The sequence below is a fragment of the Emydura macquarii genome, unplaced genomic scaffold (assembly GCF_026122565.2).
Source record: "Emydura macquarii macquarii isolate MOO-44397 ecotype Brisbane River unplaced genomic scaffold, CSIRO-AGI_Emac_v2 contig_3235, whole genome shotgun sequence".
Classification (NCBI taxonomy): domain Eukaryota; kingdom Metazoa; phylum Chordata; order Testudines; family Chelidae; genus Emydura; species Emydura macquarii.
In genome coordinates, this window is record NW_027133372.1 from 708,378 (window position 1) to 735,967 (window position 27,590).

At 48.1% G+C, this 27,590-nt stretch overlaps 2 protein-coding genes and 1 pseudogene across 2 annotated transcripts; 2 read left to right on the forward strand and 1 right to left on the reverse strand.

The window, feature by feature from the left end:
* The first annotated feature begins 1,219 nt into the window (after positions 1-1,219).
* Positions 1,220-23,954, forward strand: LOC137142621 (uncharacterized). Its single transcript, XM_067532015.1, is given in 4 exon segments — positions 1,220-1,754; positions 1,757-2,151; positions 2,442-2,529; positions 22,948-23,954. Coding segments are annotated over 4 exon segments (2,025 nt in total).
* Positions 5,424-21,978, forward strand: LOC137142584 (mas-related G-protein coupled receptor member H-like; annotated as a pseudogene).
* LOC137142583 (mas-related G-protein coupled receptor member H-like) lies at positions 15,035-16,036 on the reverse strand. The gene has a single exon (XM_067531986.1). The coding sequence runs from the start codon at positions 16,001-16,003 to the stop codon at positions 15,035-15,037; it is 969 nt and encodes a 322-aa protein (XP_067388087.1). The 5' UTR covers positions 16,004-16,036.
* Positions 23,955-27,590: the final 3,636 nt, after the last annotated feature.

A 27,590-nucleotide genomic window follows, 5' to 3' on the forward strand; every position in this document is an offset into this window, starting at 1 on the left:
TGCTGACCTCTGCAAGCAGCAGCATTAACCTGGCGATTTGCTTTCTAGCTGGGAATTACAAAGAAGCGGCAATTCAGGGGCTCTGTCGAGATCCAGAAAGTCTTGGAAGAGAAGGCAGATCTCAGAAAGGATGGAGAAACTAACAGACCAGACCCAGTGGAGACCGGCACATAAATCCTACAGCACCCAGTCTGGGAGACCTGTTCTGGGGATGGAGATTTCCCTAGATCGCAGAATCAGAAAACAAATGCCTAATTTAGCAACAAAAAAGAATAGAGATGGGAAATTTTTGACCCTCCCCATGTCCTCTATTTCTCTACATCATAAAATCAACTTTCTACAACATCTATCTCGGGCAATTTAATTGTGGGCAAGCCATTTCCTTTCTGATGAGGAGAACAGAGGCAATGTGCAAAGCCCTGTCACTGCCCGATGTTATCAAACCACTTGGTGGCATGAGACCTCCTGATGCTGTGATCTTGATGTCCCACCCTGCAGAGTGGGGAGGACATTTCTCTGCTTACACTTGGCAGGCACTGAGTGTCAGATGCTCCACAGGGACTGGCAGAAAAATTCTCCATCTCTGGATAACAGATTATTAATTGGAAAACTTTCTCACCATGATCCTATCTGGAGAATTGCAATTAGTGACTGTGAGACACTGAGATTATGAAGCGGATCCAGCCCAGCCCGACTCCTGTAAACACTCGGTTCAGGCCCAGGGAGAAAAGATGGTAATGGATTTGGTGCTCTTTGCCACCATTAATTACACATGATTATTCTCTCTCTCTCTTTCCCTCCCCCACTGTCCACTTCCCCCACTCCATCCCCAGGGCTGTACCTTGTCCATACATGGCCAATATTCCATCCCATTTCTGTTTCTCCCTCTTTGTCTGTCTGTCCAGCTCACCCCCTGTGTTTAATTCTGTCTCCGTCACTTGGAGTCAGTCCAGGATGCTTCCCACCCATCAGCCTTTCTCCAGGTCTCTCGCAGTCCTCAGCACCCCCCAAAGCCATTATCTCTCTGTATATTTCTCACTCCCACTCATTGGGATCTGGCTGTTCCAGGCCATGAGGCTGGGCAGTGGCTGGGACGATCAACGAAACACGGCTCTAGGGATGTCCGAGTCACTGATTCCCCTCTGTCTGTTCTCTGCGAACAGGTGTGTGTGTGAGAGAGGGGCAGAGGAAGAGACCGGCATCCCACAGCAGAGGTTTCATGATGGCTGAGCTGAGCACAACATCCCTGTTCCCAACAGGCCTGGATAATAAAACGAAATATAATGAGACTGCATCGACAGTGATCGATGCACCTCCTGTGACCATCTTCTGCGTCATTCTGCTCATCTCTCTGTTCGGGCTGGTGGGGAATGGTTTCATTCTCTGGTTTCTTGGATTCCGCATGAAGAGGAACCCCTTCACCGTCTACATCCTCAACCTGGCCATCGCTGACACTTGCTTCCTCCTCTGCTCGGTTGTTTATATCATAACTTATATGGTGACAGATCCATTTTCTGTGACTGAAGTGTTTATTTTCATATCATACCTATGCCATATACTGGCTATGTTGATGTACAGCAGCAGCCTGTATCTCCTGACAGCCATCAGCACTGAGGGGTGTCTGTCCGTCCTCTACCCCATCTGGCACCGATGCCGTCGGCCAAGACACTTGTCCACCATAATATGTGCCCTGGTCTGGGCTCTCTCCACGCTGCTCTCTGAATCAATGGCTTTTTTGTGTGCTCTTTCATCTAAATCTGTTTCATGTTACATGTGCCCATCGGCATTCTGAATTTCCTGATATTCCCTTCCATCATGGTTCTGTCCAGTCTGACCCTGTTCATCAAGGTCCAATGTAGCTCACAGCGACGTCAGCCAGGGAAGCTCTACGTGGTAATCTTGCTCACCGTCCTCTTCTTCCTCCTGTTCACTGTCCCTGAGAGTGTCCAGATCTTCCTCTTTTCTCATCACGTAGACAGTTTCAGTACAGTCAGTTACATTCTGGCCTCTGCAAACAGCAGCATCAACCCATTCATTTACTTTCTAGTGGGGTGCTGCAGGAAGCGGCAAATCAGGACCTCCAGCAAGGTCGCACTCCAGATGGCCTTTGAGGAGAAGGCAGAATCCAGAGAAGATGAAGAGGCCCCCAGGGCAAACCCAGTGGAGACAGCCACTTAAATTACTACAGCACCCAGCTTGGGAGACTCTGTTCTGGGCATAGAGAGTTCACTAGATCCCAGAATAAAAGAACTTAGAGATGGAAAAGACCTTGCAGGTCACTTGTTAAATTCCTCCCCACTGAGAGCCGGGTCCTTCCCTAGAGTGGATCCCCAGTGTTCTGTGCAGTTGTAAAGAACACCACTGGGTCACACGGGGCCTGCGCCTGCTCCCATTGGCCTACCTTTGGAAAGCCCTATTGACTTGAATGGAATTCGGAACAGGTCCATCATGGTCTGATTGGCTGCGTTTTAGAAATGCCACTGACAAGTAATTTCAGTTTTGGTGGCCAGTTTATCCCAGTGTCACCCGGTGAGTGTCATTGTTGCTTCTGTAAAGAATTACTGTCAGGGACACCTCGTAGCTCCCCACTTTCCCTGTAAATATGCTGAGTAAAAATTCAATGGCCAGGGGAAATGGGGGAGAGGTGGGAGGGAAGAAAGTAGCACTAATGCTGGACTATCCCTGAGTAAATCATTCCACCGCCAGCTCCCCTGTGCAGCGACACCCCCACGGAAGGCAGGGGATCGTTGATGGCTCAGGGATACTACAGAAGGTCGTCTAACTTTGATGATCGTCCATTCAAATGGAAAACCCCTGGACACGGTGATGGCTGCTGACCAGGGCACACCCAATTTTCAAGTGTCAATTCGGTGGGGAGGTAACTAAGCAACGAATCACCTGGTGAAGGATTTTGGGCACCTGATGAGACTGTCAGGGGTTCAGCAGGAAAGGGGAGGGAGGTTGTAAAAGAGAGGGTCCATCACTGGCCATTTTAGCGACACAGAGATGAAGGCACTGACTGCAAAAGAGAGTGAGATTATCTGATTCAGAAGAGAAACTGTGTGCAGGGTTGGGGAACCAGGACATCCTAAGAGACTCTGACCTTCAGCCAAAGAATACACCAGCATGGTGAGGAAACTGAGGCTTGGAAATGTGCCTAGATGTCTTATTGCTTTGTCTACATATGTATGTTTCTTGCACTAGCTACAGTAAACAGTGATTGGTTTGAAACCTCTTTGCAAAGCGCGTTTACCTGTTTGCTTCACTATCACGTCCCCCTGAAGGGGTGACCTGTAAATCCAAGTGCTCACAGTGTGGAGATCTAGGAAAGGGACGGGTGTAAGTTACTGGGTGGTCTGCACTGGTCCTGGGGTGAGGGCAGCTGGGCCATCTGGTCCCATTTCTGTGACGGGCTAACAGAACAATAGCCTGGGCCCAGGAAATGTGCCAGAGAGGCCAAGGGGAGAGAACTGCTTCAGCCTACACAGACTGAGGGGCGCTTTAGAGTGCAAGGATCCAGTGTGGTGTGACCCAAACCCAGCAGCCTGTTGAGTGTCCAGCCAGGGGAGCTTTGCCAGGGCTGGGTGGGCCAACATGAAGAAACATTTTGTCACAGTCGCTTTGCTGTGGGTTGACTAGTCAAGTCTATACCAGTGCTGTCCTAAATGATGGAAGGAGAGTCAGAGGCTATTGTCTTTCTACTCTATTGTCTTATAAGTCTGTTAGTTAAAGATCATTCCAATCCATGCTCTAGCACCCTCATGCTTTGGAGCAGAGACTTGACATTTGGCCTGGAGCAGTGGGGGCGGGGGTTACTCGAGTATCGGGGATGGGCCTTTTAGTGTTTCCAGGAAAAATCACCCACATTTAGCCAAGCTATGAGCATTTTAAAAATCTCAATTTGCAAATGCTCCATCCCCTCCCAGCTTCTGTGTGCGACCAGACTGCATGTACACCCACCCCACAGAGTGCCTGAGCGTGCGCCAACCTGCGACTGGCAGGGACCAAGCAGGCCTTTCCCTGCAATTGTTCCTCCCAGCTGCTGCAGTGCACCAGAAAGACCGTCTCACTTGAGTTGTCAATGCTCCCTCTTAGCTGGCATGCAGGCAGTGAAGAGGAGGAGGAAAGAGCCAGACTGAAATGTAGGAAAGACAAGAGCTAGACCTCGGAGGTGTGGGGGAATGGATTACATTGGGACAAGGAGCCTGGAGTGAGGAGACTGGGTGGGCAAGGAGAGTAAGGCAGGGTGCTGGGGGGATGACTGGGACATGAGCAAGACAGAGAGGACGGGGCAGCAGTCTGTATGCGCACTAGAGCACACTCCCCTCCAGAGCCTGGAATGGAAGCCACGATTCCTGAGTCTGACTTTTCTTCTCTCTTGGCCAATAGTACTGAAACACACACTGGCAGAGTGCATGTCTCATCTCCCTCTACAGCTGGGCCACATAGAGGATGACAGCCTACTACTGCTATCAGTAACTCCATTAGCTTCAGCGGCAGAAGGCTGTACGATGGGTCTAAAGATTCCAGCCCTGCTGATGACCCATGTGGGAATCAATATGGTGATACAGGAAGGAATTGTCACAGAAATGAGTTAATTGGAAAATTGTAACCATTAAGAAGGAGCTCATTTCCATGCTAATTAACAGAGTCGGGTTACAGCCGACTTGCACCATGAGCCTTTAAACAACAAGTGTGGTTTTCTATGATATCAGTCCCATGAGACTTAATCTGTAGAGGACATCTCTGTACGTTTATAGCTTAATGTTATCAAACCGTCCAGTGCTCATGAGAACCCCTGATCCGGTGATCGCTGTGTCCTGCCCTGCCCTGCGGGGGGAAGACATTTCTCTGGCAGGCACAGGATGTCAGATGCTGCACAGGGACTGGCAGGGGAATTCTCTGCTTCTGGGTAACAGATTATTACTTGGAAAACTTTCCTGTGATGATCATATGGGGAGAATCGCAATTAATGACAGTGTGACACTGGGATTCTGAAGTGAGTCCGTTCCAATCCGGCTCCAGTAAAAGCTCGGTTCAGACCTTGGGGTTTTGGAGGAAGGAAGGTAAGCAACTGCTGGATGGATCCTGTGCTCTTTGCCACCGTTCACCAGACACAATTGTTCTCTCTTTTGCTATTCACATCCCCCGCCACATGTGTCCCCAGTGCCGTTCCCTGTCCATACATGGCCTATAGCCCCTCTCATCTCTCTCTCTCTTGGCTGGTCTCCCCCCTCCCATCAGTCTCTCCTTAGCTTCCCCCATGGCCATTATGTCTCTGCACATGTCTCACTCCCACTCATTGGGATCTGGCTGTTCCAAGCAAAGAGGCTGGGATGAGGCTGGAACGATCAATGAAACACGGCACTGTGGATGTCCGAGTCACTGATTCCCCTCTGTCTGCTCCCTGCGAACAGGTGTGTGTCAGAGAGGGGGAGAGGGAGAGACCGGCATCCCACAGCAGAGGTTTCATGATGGCTGAGCTGAGCACGATGTCCATGCCCCCAACAAAGTTTGGCCTGGATTATAAAACGAAATATAACGAGCCTGGATGGCCAATGTATGATGCACCTCCCGTGTCCGTCTACTGTGTCATTCTGCTCATCTGCCTGTTCGGGCTGGTGGGGAACGGGACTGTCCTCGGTTCCTCAGCTTCTGCATTAAGAGGCACCTATTCACCCTCTATATCCTCAACCTGGTCGTTGCCAAGGCTTGCTTCGTCCTCTGCTCAGATTTAAATCTCATAATTTCTATGGTAGAATATTTATTTTGTTGGCATGCCAGTTTTATTTCCTTCACCTTTCTACTTTGTGTGCTTGTTCCCTTCTCATACAGCTCCAGCCTCTATCTCTTGACAGCCATCAGCACTGAGAGGTGTCTGTCCATCCTCTACCCCATCTGGTACCGATGCTGTTGGCTAAGACGCTTGTTCGCCATAATATGTGACCTGGGCTCTCTCCACGCTGCTCTCTGGATCCATGGCTTTTTTGTGTGCTCATTTTGCAAATGAAATCTGTGTCATAGCCCACGTACCAGTCGGCGTTGTGAATTTCCTGCTATTTGCTCCCCTCGTGGTTCTGTCCAGTCTAACCCTGTTCCTCAATGTCCGATGTAGCCCAGTGATGTCAGCCAGAGAAGCTCTATGCTGTTCTCCTGCTCACTGGCCTCTTTGTCCTCCTTTGTGCTGTCCCCCTCAGTGTCCACATTTTTCTCTTTTCGTGTAACGTGTGCAATATCTTACATGCTGGCCTCTGCAAACAGCAGCATGAACTCGGTTATTTACTTCCGAGTTGGGACTCGCGGGCTACAGGAAGCAACGATTCAGGGGATCTGTAAAGGCCGCGCTGCAGATGGTTGTTGAAGAGAAGGCAGATCCCAGAGAGGCTGGAGAGACCTGCAGAGCAGACTCAAAGGAGACGGCCACTTAAATCCATACAGCATCCAACCTGGGAGACCCTGTTCTGGGGCTGGAGATTTCCTTAGATCACAGAATCAAAAAACACAATGATGGAAAGGACCCTGTAGGCCACTCACTAATTCTGCACAACCCTGAGCATGCCCCTTCCCTAGAGCGGATCCCCACGGCTCTGTGCCGTTGTAAGGAACACAAATGGCTCACATGGGGCCTGCTCCTGCTCCATTTGCATCAGTGGGAACAGTCCTATTGACTTCAATGGGAGCAGAAATGGGTCTATAATGGTCTCATTCACTTTGCTTTGGAAATGCCATGGACAAGTAATTAGAGTTTTGGAGTCAAGTTTCTCTGATGTCACATGGTGAGTGTTACTTGTCTTCGGTAAAGAAATACTGCCCGGCACTCCTTGCAGCCTCGAGACTTTCCCATCGCATAAAAATACAGTGGCTAAGAGAAACGGTGGTGGTGGAAATAATAGTACCAGTAATGCAGGAATGTCCCTGCGTAAATCATTCCATAGCCAGCTCCCCTGCATGGAGACACTTGCATGGAATGAAGGGATGGTTCCGGGCAGCACTTGATTCTCGCTGGTCCCAGATGATATTTGAACCATTCACCACTGGCCCAATGGGCACAATGCAAAATTACTATCCAGTCAGCAATATATTTAAACTTCAACAACTAATAATACCTGGCTTCTGTGCTCACCATGGTAAGTGCCTGGGATTGATCTGTCTAAATACTGTTCCTCATCCTTGGGTTGCCACATGTCAAATTTGGGGGAATCTTATGTGTGATGATCAAGTTTATCACGCTACAAACTCCATTTTGATTATAAGGCTGGTTTTTGTCGCCCTGCTGTCTTTTTACTTCCACATAGGTCTTAAATTCCAAGGGCTGGTGCCACCGTGTAAGGTTGTTAAACTTGAATGATTGTCCATTCAAATGGAGTACCTTTGGACAAAGAGATGGCTGCTTTCCTGGGCCAACTTGTTTTTCTAGTCTGAACTCTGAGGAGAGGTAGGTAACTAAGCAATAGATTACCTGTTGGAGGACTTAGATCACCTGGCCAAGGGGACAGGAAGTTAGAAAAGAATGGGTGTTTCACTGGACATTTGAGAGAGAGTAGAAAACACTGAGTGAAGAGGACAGAGAGAGACTCCATGATTTGCATGAGAAGCCATGTGCTGCCGGGGAGGCGGATCCCGGGTACCTTAAAGGACTTTGATCTGAGCCCAAAGAATGCTTCAGAGTAGTGAGGAAACGAATGCAGGAAATGCAAACAGGCGTGTTATTGTTTTGTCTCGATCTGTATATGTCTCGTGTTAGCTAAGGTAAAGAGCAATTGGTTTTCTGAACCCTTTGCAAAGCCCATGTGTCTGTGCGTTTCGGTCTCCCGTGTCCCAGAAGGGGTGAACTGGAAAGCATGTAGATTGGAGCTCTTGGAAAGGGTCTGACTGAGCTACTGGAGGTCAGCACTGGTCCTGTGGGCATAGGCAACTGAGCCATGAGGTCCCATTTCAGGGAAGGGGTAAAAGACAGGGAGTCTGCAGTACTGCCATCCTCAATGATCAAAAATCACGAGATTTCCCAAAACAAACCACAAGATTTTTTAAAATAAAGATAACTGTGATTTTTAGTTTGTCTTGATATTAAAAATTGTCACTTCAGCACAGATCTGCCAGGGCGCAAAGCCAGGACCGTTTGAGCACATAGCAGACATAGTAACTACTACACTACGGAACCACACTTTGCAAGCCAGCCCTTTCCCATCTTATAAAGACATGCATCTGGAAGAGCGGGAAGAAGTGAGCCCCTCACAGAGGGGCTGGATGAGGGGAAAGGGCAAGGAGTCGGGAGTTTCCTTCTCATTGTCTCTGAATATTTTATACTTCCCCTTCCTGCAGCCTGCTTGCAAGATGGAACCACATTTTTTGTTCCTTTCTCCAGGCAGCAGAAGGCTGAGCTCACAGGGCCCCTCCACACAGGCAATGGGACTCAAAGCTCTGACCCCTCACCATTCCTGCTCCTACACTGACACATGGCTTAGGTAGAGCTGGCTGGAAAATACATTTTCATTTCCATTACGTTTTTGGAAACTCTTTCCTCATTTCTTTTTCCACCCAAAATTTTCAGACTGTTTTGGGTTGTCATTGAATGATGACTTTTATTTGGATAACGAAAACTCCCAGAAGGTGGAAAAGTGGTAATTTTCTTCCCAAAATTTCCTTTCCATCCAAAAACAGTTGGTGTGACTTCCTAAGGGCTCATCCATGAAAAATAAAGGCTCTTGCTCTGTTTTAATCACTTCCTGATTTTTATTTTTCACACTCCTGTTGCCCCTTTATTGACTAAAAGGTGTAGCCGGTTGTATGACTACTCGCAGTTTCTCTTAAAATGTTCAAGAGACCAAATAATTGAATTTAGCCAGATTTGTTGTTTAAAGACAAAACAAGTAGGTACACTACGAAAAGCAGACATATGAACCTCTGGGAAGCAAATTTTGGCTGAATGTTCATCTTACACAGGTGTGCTTCAAAGAAATGTATTCCAGCTAGCAATACTTATCAGATGATTTTACAAGTTACAAAACTTTCTAAAATTCAGCCCACCAGTTTCTCCTAGTTCATTAACTTGTTTTGTACCTTCTTTCTCTTTGTTTTAGATATTAGAATTCCAGGTACTGGGCCGTAAAGCTACTTCAGCTTTGCAAAGTTCTGGGGGATACTTGACATGGGTGACAGAATTGTGGGGTGAGCATAATACAGTCGGTTAACAAAATTTTCCAACATTCACATGATTGTGTTTGTGCGTATTATAGTAGTACCATGCACATAATACTTATTAATGTGGTGTATGCTGCACTTAACATAGATGTATTGGCTAATAGCATCCTGGACTGAGAAGGTCTCTGAGCCACATGCCATCAGCAGAGCATGACAGCTGGGCTCTAAAGAACAGGGTGTAGAGATTAATGAAGAAGTGTGAGAGGAACAGCACAAAAGCACCGCACTCGGTGAGCATTCGACTGAAGATCTAAAGCTGCCTGGTTCAATGGGGGGTTTTGGTAGAAATTTTAGTTGCATGGGATTCTTTTTGCAAACAAAGAGAAGAGCAGACAGTGGCACCACACAATGCCAATACTGGTGACTCTCCCAGTGCTACCTTGAATCTTGGGATATCTGGCGTCTTTTCTAAGTTCCAGCTTCTGGAGTCATGTGACTGTGTGAGAATCACTTTAAAATAATAAATAAATAAATATACAGGAAATGTATGAGTTTCTATCCCTGGGGCGTGTGGACATGGTGCAAAGAGCCCAGCATTTGGAATAGGTAAAAATCACAGCACTTCTAAACCAGTGTCCTGATTTTTGACAGACTGAGTTTGGTGATGCTACTCTGTCTTTAAACAAAGCAACAGACACTCAGCTTTAACCCTCCAGCGTGTGCACGCACACACACACACATACACACACACACACACACACACACACACACACACAGAGCTCACCTGGCCTGGGCTGCAGTGGATCAAGTAGAGTTGGCTCTATCATCCAGTCCTACACACACACCAGGTGCCTCCACTTGTCTGCATTTCATGCACGGCGTGCTGGGCAATACCAGGTGAAGACGCCACATTTCTACAATTAAATGGGCTCTTGAGGAACTATTTGCAGACGTGCTGCACCTGCAGCTAATAGTCCAGCCATGTAACACACATGCTATCCCATGCGCCTCCTTCTTGGTGTCGCCTTCAAATGCTTCCTTCCTGCAATTTGTGCTCCTCCCTGCAAGTTCCATGGACGTTGCTACAGTCTGATCTCTGAATACAGCCCTGGGATCTTAAGGAAGTGAGATGTTTGGGCCTTCTTGGAGACCAGTTGAATTTCTCTTAAAAGCTTTTCCTCTCCCTCTGTGAATGTCTCATTCCTCAGCTGGATTTCACATCACCTCTATTGCATATAAGCACAAGTCACTCTGGAGGCCCCAGAAATACTGACCTGGTGCACGTACAGGTAGGGTGTGTTGGAAAAAAAAGATTCCAAATGAAGTTTGTTTACTTTGCACCTGATAGAAAAGAGATCCACGCAGGTAGTTGGGCTTTATTTCTGCAGAGGTCAAACACGTCCCAGCAAGTGGTCAGTGTGAGACCTCGAAGGCATGCTCTTTTGCATATTTATACAAACAAGACAAAGAAATTTCATATGCATGGATTCTTGATGCTTATAGGTATATTCAAATTATTACTACTATTGCTATTGGTTTATACTTTTCTATTTCTAAAGGTATGCATAACAGATAACATGTTAACAGAAGATTTCTACTTATCTATCAAAGTTGTCTGATCTATCTCTCAAGGCTGTGTGACTAATTAAAAAGCAGTTGGCTGTCTCCTTGCTCTTTCTCTAACCCTGGCAGAAGTTTAAACACTATGGGGAGAGGAAGAGAAGGGGAATGATTTCAGCAGAGTGCAGAACACTCAAAGAACTAAGATGGAGTAACTATGGTCAAGCAGACAATTATTTTCCTTCAGGTGACTAGACAGCAAGTGTGAAAAATAAGGGCCTTTTTGGGGGGGGAGGGAAGGGGTATAATTGTGTATATAAGACAAAGCCCCTAATATCGGGACATCTGGTCACCCAAGGTGCCGGTGCAAGTCTCTGTTTCAATGTAAGAGGCAGGGAACGTGGTCTGTTTCTCACGTATGCTGTATTTTTCACTTTCCTGCACTTGGAAAAGCTACTCCACCGCCCTTATCAATCTCTCCCTTTGGCTTGTGACCTTTCCTGTCTGGTAGCACGTGTATATCCCATTATCTGTTTAGAATTTGCCACCTTTCAGTTTCATTGTCAGTCTCCTTCTTTTGTCTTATGAGACAGATAACAGAAGCCATGCTAGTCACATGCTTATGGTACCCCAGAAAGGCACTCAGCAGATACCACAGTGATGGACGCAGTGTAAGACCCTGACTAGAACAGAATGGTCTGAGACTCAACCACTTTTCATGTGTGTGTATCTTTCCCCTACGCTGGGTTTGATTGGCAGAAGTCAAAAAGTGGCAAGTTTAACCTAGAGCGTTACCCCTGTCTGCACAGGCCTTGGGGCTCAGGAGCGTGGCACCAAAAGATTGGGCTCCTGATCTGACCCATTTTTCAATCAGCTCTGCCTGAGCCGTGTATCTTAACTTCCACCATTTTTTTTAAAATCCTATTTTTTCCCCAAAAATCCTTTCCCAGAATTTTTTCAGGTTTCACTGAAAACTGAGATGGGTTCAGTTTTCAGGGTTTGGGGTTTATTGAAGGGAACCCACAAAAATATCAAAGGAATGATCCGAAAGCCATCTTTTTCTCAAGGGAAAAACATTTCAACAAAGTTTTCCCAAGCTCTGTGGCCAGGCTGCCCCCTCAATGTGCAGCACTGCTGGGCCTGATTTCAGCCACTGTGGTTTAGGGGCAGTGGATATTGTGCCTGGGGATGGCAGGAGAGCACTGTCCAATGGAAAGAACTCCAAGCTCAGAGCGCATCCCCTGACTTACAAAGCCCAGAGCATCACCTGCTGCTCTTCTGTCTTCCTCGATCTCCCAGTGACACCTGCTGGCCACTTCTCCATTGCCGCACAGTACGACCTGACCAGTGCACAGCTCTCCAGCTGACAGAGAAATGTTGCTGTACGGAGGCATGGGGAAGGTGTGTGTGTTGTTTGCTAAAGGAGGGGAAGCCTGGGGCAACGGGTTAGTAACAGCATTTCCTGGCCTCAGTTTCCTCACCACGCTGGTGTATTCTTTGGATGAAGGTTGGAGTCACTTAGGAGGTCCTGGTTCCCCAACCCTGCACAGAGTTTCTCTTCTGAATCAGATAATCGGTCTCTCTTCTGCAGTCAGTGCCTTCATCTCTGTGTTGATAAAATGGCCAGTGACGGACCCTCTCTTAAACAACCTCCCTTCCCATTTGCCAGGTGAACCCCTGACAGTCTCATCAGGGGCTCAAAGTCCCTCACCGGGTGATCTATTGCTAAGTTACTTCCCCACTGAATTCACACTTGAAAAATGGGTGTGCCCTGGTCAGCAGCCATCGCCGTGTCCAGGGGTTTTCCATTTGAATGGACGATCATCAAAGTTAGACAACCTTCTGTAGCATCCCTGAGCCACCAACCCTTGGAATTTAGTCCAAGATGGAGCCACAAAGACAGCAGGAAGGCAAATAAAACAGCTTTATTGTCAAAATGAAGTTCACAGCTTGATACAGAGACATACAGAGAGTTCACCTCACACCAAATTCATAAACTGTAAATACATTCCCCACATTGTCACACATTCCCCAAATCATCAACGCCAGGGTGAATACAGAGGAAGAGGATTTGGAGAGCAACGCCAGGCAGTCACCTCGGTCGTTGTGCAGCACAACATTAGTAGATGAGTTGAAGTTTGATTAGTCGAGTTAGTTTGTATTATTTCCATTGAAATAAAGGTGAATGATTCAAAGAGAAGCTGGGATCAGCGGGAGTCCAGAGCTGCATGGAACGATCCCCTGCTTTCCGTGCGAGTGTCGCTGCACAGGGGAGCTGGCTGTGGAATGATTTACTCAGGGATATTCCGGCGTTAGTGCTACTATCATTCCCCACCACCACCATTTCTCCTGGCCACTGAATTTTTATTCAGCCTTTATACATGGAAAGTGGGGAGGCTATGAAGAGTCCCTGACAATCATTCTGATTCCAGTGGGAGTAGGATCGGGCCCCACGTGACCCATTGTTCTTTATAACTGCAGAGAACACTGGAGATCCACTCTAGGGAAGGCCCCGACTCCGGGTGGGGAGGAATTTAACAAGTGACCTGGAAGGTCTTTTCCATCTCTAAGTTCTTTGATTCTGGGATTGTGACCTGGCAGCTCTGTGTTCTTGGGGAACCAGGGTACAAAACCCTGACTCTCTCTGGATCACTTGAATATCCCCCAGCCTCTGCTTAAACCAGAAAATAAACGCATCTCAGTATAAAAAGGCAGTGGACACACCTAAAACTCTCCCATCAAGGGTGATACAACTCCCCATGACTCATCTACATCAAAGATGTAAAAAGGAGGCATCTCAATTAGCACATCAAATGAAAAACAGAAGCCTCATCTACTTCGAAGATGGAACATGCACTGAACTCTGGGATTGGTAAAGCAGGAACCGCACTGAACTCTGGGATTGCCAAAGCAGGGACGAACTGCATGATGGAAGATCTCTGCTCTTGATGTAAATGAACTCACACCTGTACACATCCAGCTCTGCAGTTATCAGACCATTCTAGTTATTAATATGTAAAACACTGAATCTGGTTGCATTGTGAGTGCCCTCGAAGAAAAACTGCCCTAGCCAGGAATAATCGGCTCCTTTTGTCCAGCATAAAGAAAACCACTCTGGAATACTTTGTTTACCCATAAACAAACCTGGTGCCTACAAAAACCCCTACCCAAGTTCAAACTTCTGTTCTGATGCTTGGATCCCAAATGCTGCATCAGTCCCACTGAAACTTCCCCTCTCCCTGACTGATCATGTTGGGGGCTCTGCCTGTCTCAAGCGCTCCAGACCCTAAGCTGAACAGCCTGTCTGCTGGGAACCTCTGAGCTGCACGGAGTGGTAAGACCGCCCCACCCTTCTTCCCCCAACACACACTCTCTCTCTCTCTCTTCCTCTCTCTTTCTTTGTCCAGGTATAACTTCCTACTTTTGTAATCAAACGAGCTAGCTTTCTCCAATACCCCAACGGAAATTGTGTAGTATTGTAAGCATTTAATTATTTTTCTCTTCTTGTATGGTATTATTGTTAGTATCGTAAGTGTTATATACCTGGCAATAAAATAACTGTTATAATCAAGCTGGTTTCCCCCCCCCCCCCACTCTCCCTCCCTTCCCAAACTGCATTTATTCCGTTGTGTTCTTCTTTCTCTGCAGAAACGCTTCTTTTACCTAAGCCAAAAATCCATGGAGTGCCCAAAATCATATGGGATTTGCTCAACAAGGGGGTTACAGCTAGAACAATAGTGGTGTAAAGGGGCATACGAAGGGCACAGCTAAAAAGTGCTGCTCTGCCTAGTCTACGGAGTCCAGGGGCAAATAAGAGTGGTGGCTAAAAGTGCTGTTTAACCCAGCCTGATTAAGTCCATGGGCAAATAAGGGGGGCAGCCAAAAAGTGCTGTTTGGACACAGCCTGCTCAGAAGTGTGCTCTATTCTGGTGCGTTGCAAAGGGAAATATAAGGGTGGCCACTAAAAGTGCTGTGTCACACAGCCTGCTGAGTTCAGGAACATATAAGGGATCAGCTAAAAGTGCTGATAGCCCGGTCCGCTCAAACCCACTCAGTTAATCTGGAATGTGTGTGTGTGTATCTGTGGGCGGTTTATTTAAATCTGAGGCTGGAGAAACCCAGCCCTAAAAACCTTAGGTCCTACAGGATAGCTCCATTGGGAGGAGACTTGTAGCCATACAAACACACAAGTAACACAAGCAGTACTTTAATAAAATCACACACCTCTTCTAGGAAGGTAACCCTAATAAATAAGTATACCTCCAGGTGATGGGCAAATCTGGTAACAGGGATCTAGTGAAACCTCCATTCCCTGGCTGGGTGGTGTAGGAATTTAAGTGGATGTCTCCACTGGGTCTACTCTGGTGGTCTCTCCATCTTCTCTGGGATCTACCTTCTCCACAAAAACGTTCTGCAGTGCGTCCTTGACAGAGCCTCTGAATCGCCGCTTCCTGTAGCTTCCAACTAGAAAGTAAATGAAAGGGTTGATGCTGCTGTTTGCAGAGGACAGCATGTGAAATATCTCACTGGAATTGTATGTGTTATCAAAAACAAGGAACATCTCGACACTCATAGGAACAGCAAAGAGGAGGAAGAAGAGGACACTGAGCAGAATAACAATGTAGAGCTTCCCTGGCTGTTGTCGTTGTGAGCTACATCGGACTTTGATGAACAGGGTCAGATTGGACAGAACCATGATGGGAGTGAATATCAGGACATTCAGAACACAGATGGGTATGGCGGTTATGACACAGATTTCATTTTTAAAAATAATACAAAAGAAAGCCACTGGTCCAGCAAGCAGAATGGAGAGAGCCCAGAGCAGGGCACACACCATGGCAGACATGTGTCTTGGTCGGCGGCATCTATGCCAGATGGGGTAGAGGATGGACAGACACCTCTCAGTGCTGATGGCTGTCAGGAGATAAAGGCTGTTGTTGTACATCAACAGATACAGGAGGTTAAATAGGAGAAATATAAAAATAAAAGTTTCATCCACACAAAATAAATCTTTCACCATATGAGGTATGATGTAAGTAAATGTGCAGAGGAGGAAGCAAGTGTCTGTGATGCCCAGGTTGAGGATGTAGACGGTGAAGGGGGTCGTCTTAATCTGGAAGCTGAGGAACCAGAGGACGATCCCGTTCCCCACCAGCCCGAACACGCAGATGAGCAGAATGACGCTGTAGATGGTCACTGGAGGTTCATCGTACACTAGGCATTCAGTCTCGTTATATTCGGCTTCGTAATTTAGGTCAAACTCTGTTGGGGTCAGGGAGGTTGTGCTCAACTTGGCCATCATGAAATCTCTGCTGTGGGATGCTGGTCTCTCTCTCTCTCTCTCTCCCCCTCTCTCACACACACCTGTGAACACAGAGCAGACAGAGGGGAATCAGTGACTCGGACTTCCCCAGCTCTGTGTTTCAGCGATCATTCTAGCATCTCACTAACCTCATGGCCTGGAACAGTCAGATCCCAATGAAAGGGAGTGAGAAATCTACAGAGAGATAATGGCTTTGGGGGGGTGCTGGGGACAGTGAGAGACCTGGAGAAAGGCTGAGGGGTGGAAAGCATCCTGGGCAGACAGCAAGTGACAGAGACAGAATTAAACACAGGGGGTGAGCTGGACAGACAGACAAGGAGGGAGGAACAAAAATGGTATGGGATGTCGGCCATGTATGGACACAGAACTGCCCTGGGAATGGAGTGGGGGAAGTGGAGAGTGAGAGAGAAAGAGATTAATTATATGTAATTAATGGTGGCAAAGAGCACCGAATCTATGCACCAGTCTCTTACCGTCCTTTCTCCGGGGGGTCTTACCTGAGTGTTTACAGGAGCTGGGATGGGCTGGATACGCTTCTGAATCTCAGTGTCTCACAGCCACTAACTGCAATTCTCCAGATAGGATCTTCGTGGGAAAGTTTTCCAATTAATAATCTGTTATCCAGAGATGGAGAATTTTCCTGCCAATCCCTGTGGAGCATCTGACACCCAGCGCTGATACCCAGTGTAGGCAGAGAAATGTCCTCCCCACCCTGCAGGGTGGGACATCGAGATCACAGCATGAGGAGGTCTCATGCGCGCGGGTTGGTTTGATAACATCGGGCAGCGACATGCACATGGCTCCTGCTCTCCTCAACGGAAAGGAAATGGCTTGCCCAAGATTAAACTGCCCGAGATAGATGTTGTAGAAAGCTACTTCTATGATGTAGAGAAATAAAGGATCGCAGGAGGGTCAAAATTTTCCCATCTCTATTCTTTTCTGCTGATAAATTAGGTTTTTATTTCAATCAATTTTTTTTTGTAAAAAAGGTCCAGTTTCCTTTCATTTTTCATTTTTTTGGTCAGAAAACTAGATACCCCAAATGGAAATATTTTAGGTGTAAACTACAATATTTTGATCCTCTGTGATGCATTGTGGGGATTGTAGTTTGGATTTCCTCATGATCCCATTCTCTTCTATGGGCCAGGCTATCCTGCTAAACTCTATCTCTTGCAATGCACTGCATCCATGTGACTACCATGATGAACTGCCTCCTCGCACCAAGAGGGAAGACTGTGGTGCATCATGGGAGATGTAGTCTGTCTGGAAGCCCAGTCTATGGAGGAAAATGGGAATTAGAGGCACTTGAAGTACAACTCCCAATAGCAACGATGATGACATTTCAGAATCCAAGTATTTTGGTTTTTAATTTTTCATTCAAAACTTGAAAACTTTCCATTGAAAAATTATTCAGAAACAATATTTTATTTGTCACAATCATCTGGGGAAAAAAATCTTTCTTCTCTAACCAGCTGCAGTATGGTATTCTATTGTATTATCTCAGAAATAGTCTAGGGCCCTGTGATTATCAACTACACCAGTCATGCAGCAGCATGATGCAGCTGGTGACACTTAAGTGCCAGGGGCTGCCCCTTGTCAGAAATTGGGCTCCTTGGTCCCACCTCCTTAGGCCCCAGCCCTAGTGCTGACCTCTGAGATACAGTGACACATCCCTGTTCTAGAATCCCACCCTAAAAGTGCAAACTTTGGGTTATAGTTTAACGCTCTCAGGGCATGCAGCAGTTATGAAGTAGTCAATACACTTACACTTTACCCAGTCTAACACCTTTCTGCTCTTTTAAACTTAATCACACAAAGCACATTAGAATACAGCTCCTACAAACCAATCAACACTTGAAACTGCAATGCCCCTCGCTTTCCAGCTAACACTTCCCTTCTGAGTCCTGGGGGAAGTACTTGGGCCCAGACAGGAAGGCAGAGTTTCCTCTGCCTCATACAGGCTCTTGAGTGATCTCTCCTTCATGGAATGGAGGAAAAGGGCTTTAAGCAGACCAGCCTCCGTTCTTCTTAAAGCCTTTAGCACCCTGTGTCAGGGGACAGCCTGGCCATTTTCCCCATGTGAGCACAAATCCTGGCCTGATGACTGGCCTTCAATTTTGTCAAAACTCCAGCTTTCTTGCCCATCATTGAGGTGCCCCTGTCTGAGGCCAGACTCACAGTTCTTGTCCAGTCCCCATCCACTTTGTTCAGAGCTTCCACCAAGTTGCTGAAGAGGTGCTGTTATTGGTCTCTCATTGGCACCAATTCTAAAAGATCCTCTGTTGCATTTATTCTCATCAATTCCACACATAGGCATGGCTAGTTGAGACACATCACTTGCATCTCTGCTTTCATCAATTACAACTAAAAAAGCAGCAAAGGTCTTTGCTTTGTCCCACGGTTGACTGTTCAAATTCTCAGCTAAATCACTGGCCTTTCAGCAACTGCATTTCTTGATTGGCTGGTGATTGTAAAAGCTTGCTGCTTATCTGGGCACACTTCTTCTGCTACTTTTAGCATACAGTTCCTCAAAAATTCATTCAGAAAGTGGTTTTGATGACACAGCTGTTTAATGGGCAATCACGACTCACCTTAAAAGCAGCATCACTTATGTGATAAGCATTAGCAAACTGGTTGCTGCTTTTTCAGTGCCTGTGCTAATTCACCTTATGTATCTTCAGGTAATTTTCCTTTGTACTTCTTATATTTCTCACCATGGTTTGCTTCATAGGATCTTTGAATGTTGTATTTGTTTAGCACAGCTACATGTTGCTGACAAAGCAAGAATGTGGACCTTCCACTTGTAAGCAAGGGAATGGTCCCGCTATTGTGTGGAACTTTCCTGGCTCATACACTACCCTGGTGGAGCTGACTAGCAAAAGGATCTGATTCCTCACTCCCACTGCCTCTACCCAGAGGCCTGCCTGACCTCGAGGGCTCCCCTTCCGCTCTCCTGCATGGCAGAGTCCCTGTAACCCCAACAAGGCTGGGCCCAGGATCCCTGGGGGAATCGACCCCCAACCTTGTCGTGGTCACTCAGGGCAGGGGCCAGAATGTCCCCACTCCAGGGTACCCTCTCTGCACTGGACGCTTCCCCGACCCACTGATCGATGCATTTGGCTCAAAGCAATACAATTTATTGATCAGGAATCAATTAAAAAAGATAAAGAAAAGACGAGAAAGGTTAAAGGAAAACATCCAACGCAGCCCCCCGGCATGTGGGCACCACATACAGCAACTCTGGGGTGGGAGGGACGTTCACAGTCGGTTTCTCACATGTCCCAGTTCTCCTGCCCAGGCCCTGGCTGTGCTGCAGGGACGCCGTGGGTCAGACACTGGCTCTGGTGGTGGCCACACACCCCCAGGCTCTAGAGGTACAGGGCCCTTCTCCCCAACGTTGGCCCCACCGTTGGGGTCATGGTCCCCCTCCCAGTCCAGCCTGTGAGGCCTCTTGGCTGGGGGCGTCTCCCTGCGCTGGGCCCTGCCCATGGTCCCCCTCGCTCTCCACAGCCCCTCACCACACCCGGCTCCAGATGGCTCCAGGCCCAGCCCCAACCCCAGCCCAAGCTCTGCTTCAGTGCGGCTCCTCTTGGCTCTGCTCCGCTCGGCTCTCTGGGACGCTCCTCGGGCCCCTCTGGTTCTGCTGCCGTGGGTCAGCTCAGTTCAGCTCCCTGGGCTGGGCTTCTTTTCTGGCCTCCCAGTCGCCGGCTGCTTTGTCCTTAGCTTGGCCCCATTCTCTGCCCAGGCGGCAGCTCCAGCTCATAATAAGGATGGGATCCCCTCTGCCCTCCTGGCTCCCTCATTGGCCTGCCCTCCCTGTCAATCAGGCTGACCTGGCACGTTGGCCTCTCCCCACTGGCCCTGGGGGCTGTCCGTCTCTTACTCCCTCAAGAAATGGCCAACCAAAAAGACCCACTAGTGTCAGTAAGGGGATAATAGACCCCTTGAACATTCATGCTCACAAAATGAAATTCTCCAATTCTCTTGAAACACACAATACTCTTGATCTACCTTTCTCTTCTTGATAAAGACATGGTGACCACTTTGCACATGCTGAATAAAGAAATGAGGGAAGGGAGAGGTAGAAGGAAGGATAGCCCCCTTCTTTTCTTTTTATTTAAAGAGGAGTGTGCCAGTCTACCATCAGCAGAAGGCATTCACCCTTTCACTTATTTAAAGTTTCCTTTCTCTGATTGGCCCTGGTGTCAGAGATGTGCCTTTTAGTGTTCCCATGAAAAACTGCTCAAATTTGGCCAAGCTATGAGCCTTTAAAAAAAATCTCAATTCACACAAGCTCCATCCCCTCCCAGCTCTGACGTGTGACCAGAGTGTGCGGGCAGCATCGCTACAGAGTGCCTGAACGTGCTCCAACCTGGGACTGCATAGACCAAGCAGGACTTTCCTTGCAATTGTTCCTCCCAACTGCTGCAGTGCTGGGCACCGGAACTGAGAACAGGGAGACCGTCTCACTTGTGCTCTCAGTGCTCCCAAAGCTGGAACCAAGGCAATGAGGAGGAGGAAGCAACCTGACTGAAATGCAGGGGAGACAATAGCCAGACCTGGTGAGCAGTAGAAGGAGTAGGTTGGGACAAGGGGCATGGAAAGGGAGAGTCTGGGACTGGGTGGCAAGCAGACTACAACTGGGAGCTGGAGTGGGGGGAAACGGTGGAGATGGGGTGTACCGGAAGCCAATGGGGCCGGAAATATGGAGCCCAGTTTGGTGACGGGGTGAAGATTAGGATTGATGGGCCCAGAGATGGGGACAAGGAGCTGCAGAAGGAGACTAGGACTGGGTGGTGGAGACTGGGACATGATGCCAGGGATCATGGGGACAGAAGATGGATGAGGAGCTAGGGTTTCAGGGGGAAGACTGACACCGGCTGGGCACAGAGACTGCGACAACGAGGTGGAGGGAAAATGGCAGCCAGTGGGGCAGGGCAGAAGGCTGAGATCTGACTGGGAGCCTGGGCACAGAGAACGGGATAAAGAGCCTGGGACAACTTCCTGAGGGAGCAGACAGAGGCAGGAGAGTCTGTGCCCACTGGAGCACAGAGCCAGGAATGGAACCCATGATTCATGAATCTCCCCATTCCTCTGCTGCCAGCCAACTGCTGTGAAACCACTGGCAAAGTGCACGTCTCATGCCCCCTTCCTGCTGGTCCACCTAGAGAATGATAACTCAGCACTGCCATCAGTGACTGTTAGCTCCAGCAGCAGAAGTCTGCGCGGTGGAAATAAACATTCCAGCCCTGCCGATGCCCCACGTGGGAGCCGGCAGGATGCCACACGAAGGAATCGTCACAGAAATACAGTAACTGGAGAAACGGGAGAACATTTAAACCAGTAAGAAGGGGCTCATGTCCATGTTCTATAAAGAGACAAGGCGGATGAGATCATATCTTTTACTGGACCAACTTCAGTTGGTGAAAGAGACACGCTTTCGGGCTACACAGAGCTCTCCCTGCTCTGGGCTCTCGTCAGCCTGCTCACTGGATCAGTGCCATTTTTTTTTTTGTGTTGCTGCAAATGAAAAATAAATAAATAAATAAGGGTCCACACACTCAAATCCACCCGTGTTCTGAATGTCTTGATCTTTGCTTCCCTCATGGTTCTGTGCAGCCTGACACTGTCCTTCAAAGTCCAATGTAGCACTCGGCGACCTCAGCCAGAAAAGCTTTACCCTGCTCACTGTCCTCTTCTGCCTCCTTTGTGCTGTTCTCCTGAGTGCCCAGGCCTTCCTCGTTCATTAGAATATATATCGTTGCAGTGAGATATGCCACATGCTGACCTCTGCAAACAGCAGCATCAACCCGGCTATTTGCTTTCTAGTTGGGAACCACAGGAAGCGGCAATTCAGAGGCTCTGTCGAGGTGCAGAGGGTCTTGGAAGAGAAGGCAGATCTCAGAAAGGATGGAGAAACTAACAGACCAGATCCAGTGGAGACAGACACATAAATCCTACAGCACCCAGCCTTGGAGACCTGTTCTGGGGATGGAGATTTCCCTAGATCACAGAATCAGAGAACAAATATCTAATTTAGCAACAAAGAAGAATAGAGATGGGAAATTTTTGACTCTCCCCACGTAAAATCAACTTTCTACAACATCTATCTCAGGCAATTTAATTGTGAACACATCATTTCCTTTCCGATAAGAAGAGCAGAGGCAATGTGCAAAGCCCTGTCACTGCCCGATGTTATCAAACCACGTGGTGTGCACGAGACCTTCTGATGCTGTGATCTTGATGTCCCACCCTGCAGGGTAGGGAGGACGTTTCTCTGCCTACACTTGGCAGGAGCCGGGTGTCAGTTGCTCCACAGGGACTGCCAGGGAAATTCTCCGTCTCTGGATTACAGATTATTAATTGGAAAATTTTCCCACCATGATCCTATCTGGAGAATTGCAATTAGTGACTGTGAGACACTGAGATTCTGAAGCAGATCCAGCTCAGCCCAGCTCCTGTAAACACGCAGTTCAGGCCCAGGGAGGAAGGACGGTAATGGATTTGGTGCTCTTTGCCATCATTAATTACACATGATAATTCTCTGTCTCTCTCTCCTTCCCCCACTATCCACTTCCCCCACTCCATCCCCAGGGCTGTTCCTTGTCCATACATGGCCAATATCCCATCCCATTTCTGTTCCTCCCTCTTTGTCTGTCTGTCCAGCTCACCCCATGTTTAATTCTGTCTCTGTCACTTGCTGTCTGTCCAGGATGCTTCCCACCCATCAGCCTTTCTCCAGGTCTCTCGCTGTCTCCAGCAGCCCCCCAAGGCCATTATCTCTCTGCACATGTCTCACTCCCACTTATTGGGAACTTGCTGTTCCAGGCCATGAGGCTGGGGAGGGGCTGAAACGATCAATGAAACACGGCTCTAGGGATGTCCGAGTCACTGATTCCCCTCTGTCTGTTCTCTGCGAACAGGTGTGTGTGAGAGAAAGAGGGAGATACCGGCATCATGCAGCAGAGGTTTCATGATGGCTGAGCTGAGCACAACATCCCTGCCCCGAGCAGAGTATGGCCTGGATAATAAAACGAAATATAACGAGACTGGATGGACAGTGATGGATGCACCTACCGTGACCATCTTCTATGAGGCCCTGCTCATCTTCCTGATCAGGTTGGTGGGGAATGGGATCATCCTCTGGTTTCTTGGCTTCTGCATGAAGAGGACCCCCTTCACCGTCTACATCCTTAACCTGGCCATCGTCGACACTTGCTTCCTCCTCTGCTCGGTTGTTCATATCTTAACCTCTGTGGTGACAGATCCATTTTCTGTTTTTATTTTCATATTACACCTATGCCATGGACTGGCTCTGATGATGTACAGCAGCAGCCTGTATCTCCTGACAGCCATCAGCACTGAGAGGTGTCTGTCCGTCCTCTACCCCATCTGGCACCGATGCCGTCGGCCAAAACACTTGTCCACCATAATATGTGCCCTAGTCTGGGCTCTCTCCACACTGCTCTCTGGATCAGTGGCTTTTTTCTGTGATCTTTCATTTGAAAGCTGTGTCATGTCACATGTGCCCATCGGTGTTCTGAATGTCCTGATATTCCCTCCCATCATGGTTCTGTCCAGTCTGACCCTGTTCATCAAGGTCCAATGTAGCTCACAGCGACGTCAGCCAGGGAAGCTCTACGTGGTTATTTTGCTCACCGTCCTCTTCTTCCTCCTGTTCGCTGTCCCTTTGAGTGTCAAGATCTTTCAATTTTCTCGTCATGTGTACAGTTCCAATCTAGTAAGTTACATTCTGGCCTCTGCAAACAGCAGCATCAACCCATTCATTTACTTTCTAGTGGGGTGCTGCAGGAATCGGAGATTCAGGACCTCCAGCAAGGTCGCACTCCAGATGGCCTTTGAAGAGAAGGCAGAACCCAGAGAAGATGAAGAGACCCCCAGGGCAAACCCAGTGGAGACAGCCACATAAATTCCTCCAGCACCCAGCCTGGGAGACTCTGTTCTGGGAATAGAGAGTTCACTAGATCCCAGAATAAAAGAATTTACAGATGGAAAAGACCTTCCAGGTCACTTCTTAAATTCCTCCCCACTCAGAGCTGGGTCCTTCCCTAGAGTGGATCTCCAGTGTTCTGTGCAGTTGTAAAGAACACCACTGGGTCACACGTGGCCCGTGCCTGTACCTATTGGCCTAAGTTTGGAAATCTCTATTGACTTGAATGGGATTCGGAACAGGTCCATCATGGTCTGATTTGCTGTGGTTTAGAAATGCCACTGACAAGTAATTTCAGTTTTGGTGGCCAGTTTTTCCCAGTGTCACCCGGTGAGTGTCATTGTTGCTTCTGTAAAGAATTATTGTCGGGGACACCTCGTAGCTCCCCACTATCCCTTTAAATATGCTGAGTAAAAATTCAATGGCCAGGAGAAATGGGGGGGAGGCGGGAGGGAAGAAAGTAGCACTAATGCTGAAATATCCCTGAGTAAATCATTCCACCGCCAGCTCCCCTGTGCAGCGACACTCCCATGGCAGGGAGGGGCTCAGGGATACTATAGAAGGTCGTCTAACTTTGATGATCGTCCATTCAAATGGAAAACCCCTGGACATGGCGATGGCTGCTGACCAGGGCATGTCCAATTTTCAAGTGTGAATTCGGTGGGGAGGTAACAAAGCAATAGATCACCTGATGAGTCTGTCAGGGGTTCACTGGCAAATGGGAAGGGAGTTTGTAAAAGAGAGCGTCCGTCACTGGCCATTTTACAGACACAGAGATGAAGGCACTGACTGCAGAAGAGAGAGAGATTATCTGATTCAGAAGAGAAACTGTGTGCAGGGTTGGGGAACCACGACCCCTTAAGTGATTCTGACCTTCAGTCAAAGAATACACCAGCATGGTGAGGAAACGGAGGCTGGGAAATGTGCCTAGATGTCTTTTTGCTTTGTCTACATATGTATGTTTCTTGCACTAGCTACAGTAAAGATTGGTCGGTTTGAAATCCTTTTGCAAAGCGTGTTTATCTATTTGCTTCGCTATCACGTCCCTCTGAAGACGTGACCTGTAATTCCGAGTGCTCCCAGTGTGGAGGTCTGGGAAAGGGGCGGGTGTAAGTTACTGGGTGGTCTGCACTGGTCCTGGGGTGAGGGCGGCTGGGCCATCTGGTCCCTTTTCTGTGATGGGCTAACAGAACGATAGCCTGGGCCCAGGAAATGTGCCAGAAAGGCCAAGGGGAGAGAACTGCTCCAGCCTACACAGACTGAGGGGCACTTTAGAGTGCAAGGATCCAGTGTGGTGTGACCCAAACCCAGCAGCCTGTTGAGTGTCCAGCCAGGGGAGCTTTGCCAGGGCTGGGTGGGACAACATGGGAAAAGATTGTGTCACAGTTGCTTTGCTCAGCCCTTGGGGCGCCTGGTACCTTGCTTGAATGGGAGCCTTTTGCAAAGGCTCAATATCCAGAAGGATAAACCTCTTCCTTCCTTTCCAGCCCTAATAAAATACCCTTTCACTTTAGCCGTGTGTCTGAGCACTTCCTGGGACCCAGCATGGCTAGTGCCTAAAAGGCCTAGCAGTTGAGGCACCGTCAGCAGCTGCCTTCCACTCGTGGTTCACCTAGCGCACTCCTGGTAACTTAGAGGTGTGGGGACCACAGTGTGAACAGCTGTAAATATTTCATGTTTCATGTAAATGACTCGAATAGACTCAATCTTTCTGGTATACAAAGACGAGTGCCTGGCACTGACGGAGCTTGTAATTGTATTGCAGGTACCTATGATATTGGGTGTTTATCTTAAAGCCCCAGCTCCTGGAATCAGGTGATTATACAAGAATCTCAGATTCATTTTAAAAAATAGGATTCTGTCCCTTGTGGCTGTAGAGGAAATCTTGCAAAACATGATGCCCAAAGGTTCAGCATTAGAAGGCCAATAAAAAGAACCCCACCTTTATTATTTATTTAAGATCTCATGATTTCCAAGCCCACCTCATGATTTTTGAATGTTTGGGGTTGGTTGGTGACACGGCATGCTCAGCACTAGAAGATGCTGCACATGCATATCGAGAGGGTGTCGAGAAACTGTGTGAGGTTCAACCATATTATAGGGTGTGTCAAAATGCAGATGCCCTGGGGATGGGGTTAATCTCCACTCAATGGGATGCAGTTGGAGTCAGCTCGACGGCAGGCAGTGACAGTCTCACACAAACACCGTCTCCTGCGGCACAACAAAATCAGCCCCCGAAAACTGCAGCACAAGGTCTGCTGGATTTTATAAACATAGCCACTGACACAAGGAAGGGCTGACTCTACTGGGGCTCAAGCCTAGGACTGTCTGTGTGTAAAGCAGACGTGAGAACAATTTCATTACCTGTTAATTTCAGCAGAAATGGTTCAGCATTTTCTTAGCTCAAGACTGGGGTAAATACATTCGTTTGCTTGTCTTAAAAAAGTCCCTAAGACCATTTTGTCACGATGCTCTAGCACCCTCATGCTTTGGAGCAGCGGCTTGACATTTGGCCGGGAGGAGTGGGGGCGGGGGTCACTCGTGTGTCAGGGATGGGCCTTTTAGTGTTTCCAGGAAAAATCACCCACATTTAGCCAAGCTATGAGCATTTTAAAAATCTCAATTTGCAAATGCTCCATCCCCTCCCAGCGTGTGTGTGTGACCAGACTGCATGTACACCCACCCTATAGAGTGCCTGAGCACGCGCCAACCTGCGACTGGCAAGGACCAAGCAGGACTTTCCCTGCAATTGTTCCTCTCAGCTGCTGCAGTGCACCAGAAATACCTGGGTCTCTCTTGAGTTGTCAATGCTCCCCCTTAGCTGGCATGTAGGCAGCGAGGAGGAGGAGGGAGTCGGACTGAAATGTAGAAGAGACAAGAGCTAGACCTCGGAGGTGTGGGGGAAGGGATTACATTGGGGCCTGGAGCGAGTAGACTGGGTGGGCATGGAGAGTAAGACAGGGTGCTGGAGGGAGGGGGGGTGAGACAGAAGAATAAATCAGATGAAGAGCTCATGTTGGAAGAAGCTGGGAGGGGGAGAATGATACAAAGAGCCTCGGAGGAGTAAGAAGCTGGTGGGACATGAGCAAGACAGAGAGGACGGGGCAGCAGTCTCTGTGAGCACTAGGGAACACTCTCCTCCAGAGTCTGGAATGGAAGCCACGATTCCTGAGTCTGACTTTTCTTCTCTCTCGGCCGATAGCACTAAAACACACTGGCAGAGTGCATGTTTAATCCCCCTCTACAGCTGGGCCACATAGAGGATGACAGCCTACTACTGCTATCAGTAACTCCATAAGCTGTAGTGGCAGAAGGCTGTACGATGGGTCTAAAGATTCCAGCCCTGCTTATGACCCATGTGGGAATCAATATGGTGCCACAGGAAGGAATCGTCACAGAAATGAGTTAATTGGAAAATTGTAACCATTAAGAAGGAGCTCATTTCCATGCTAATTAACAGAGTCAAGTTATAGCCTACTTGCACCAAGAGCCTTTAAACAACAAGTGTGGCTGTCTGTGATATCAGTCCCATGAGACTTAATCTGTAGAGGCCATCTCTGTACGTTTATAGCTTTAAGTTATCAAACCTTCCAGTGCTCATGAGAACTCCTGATC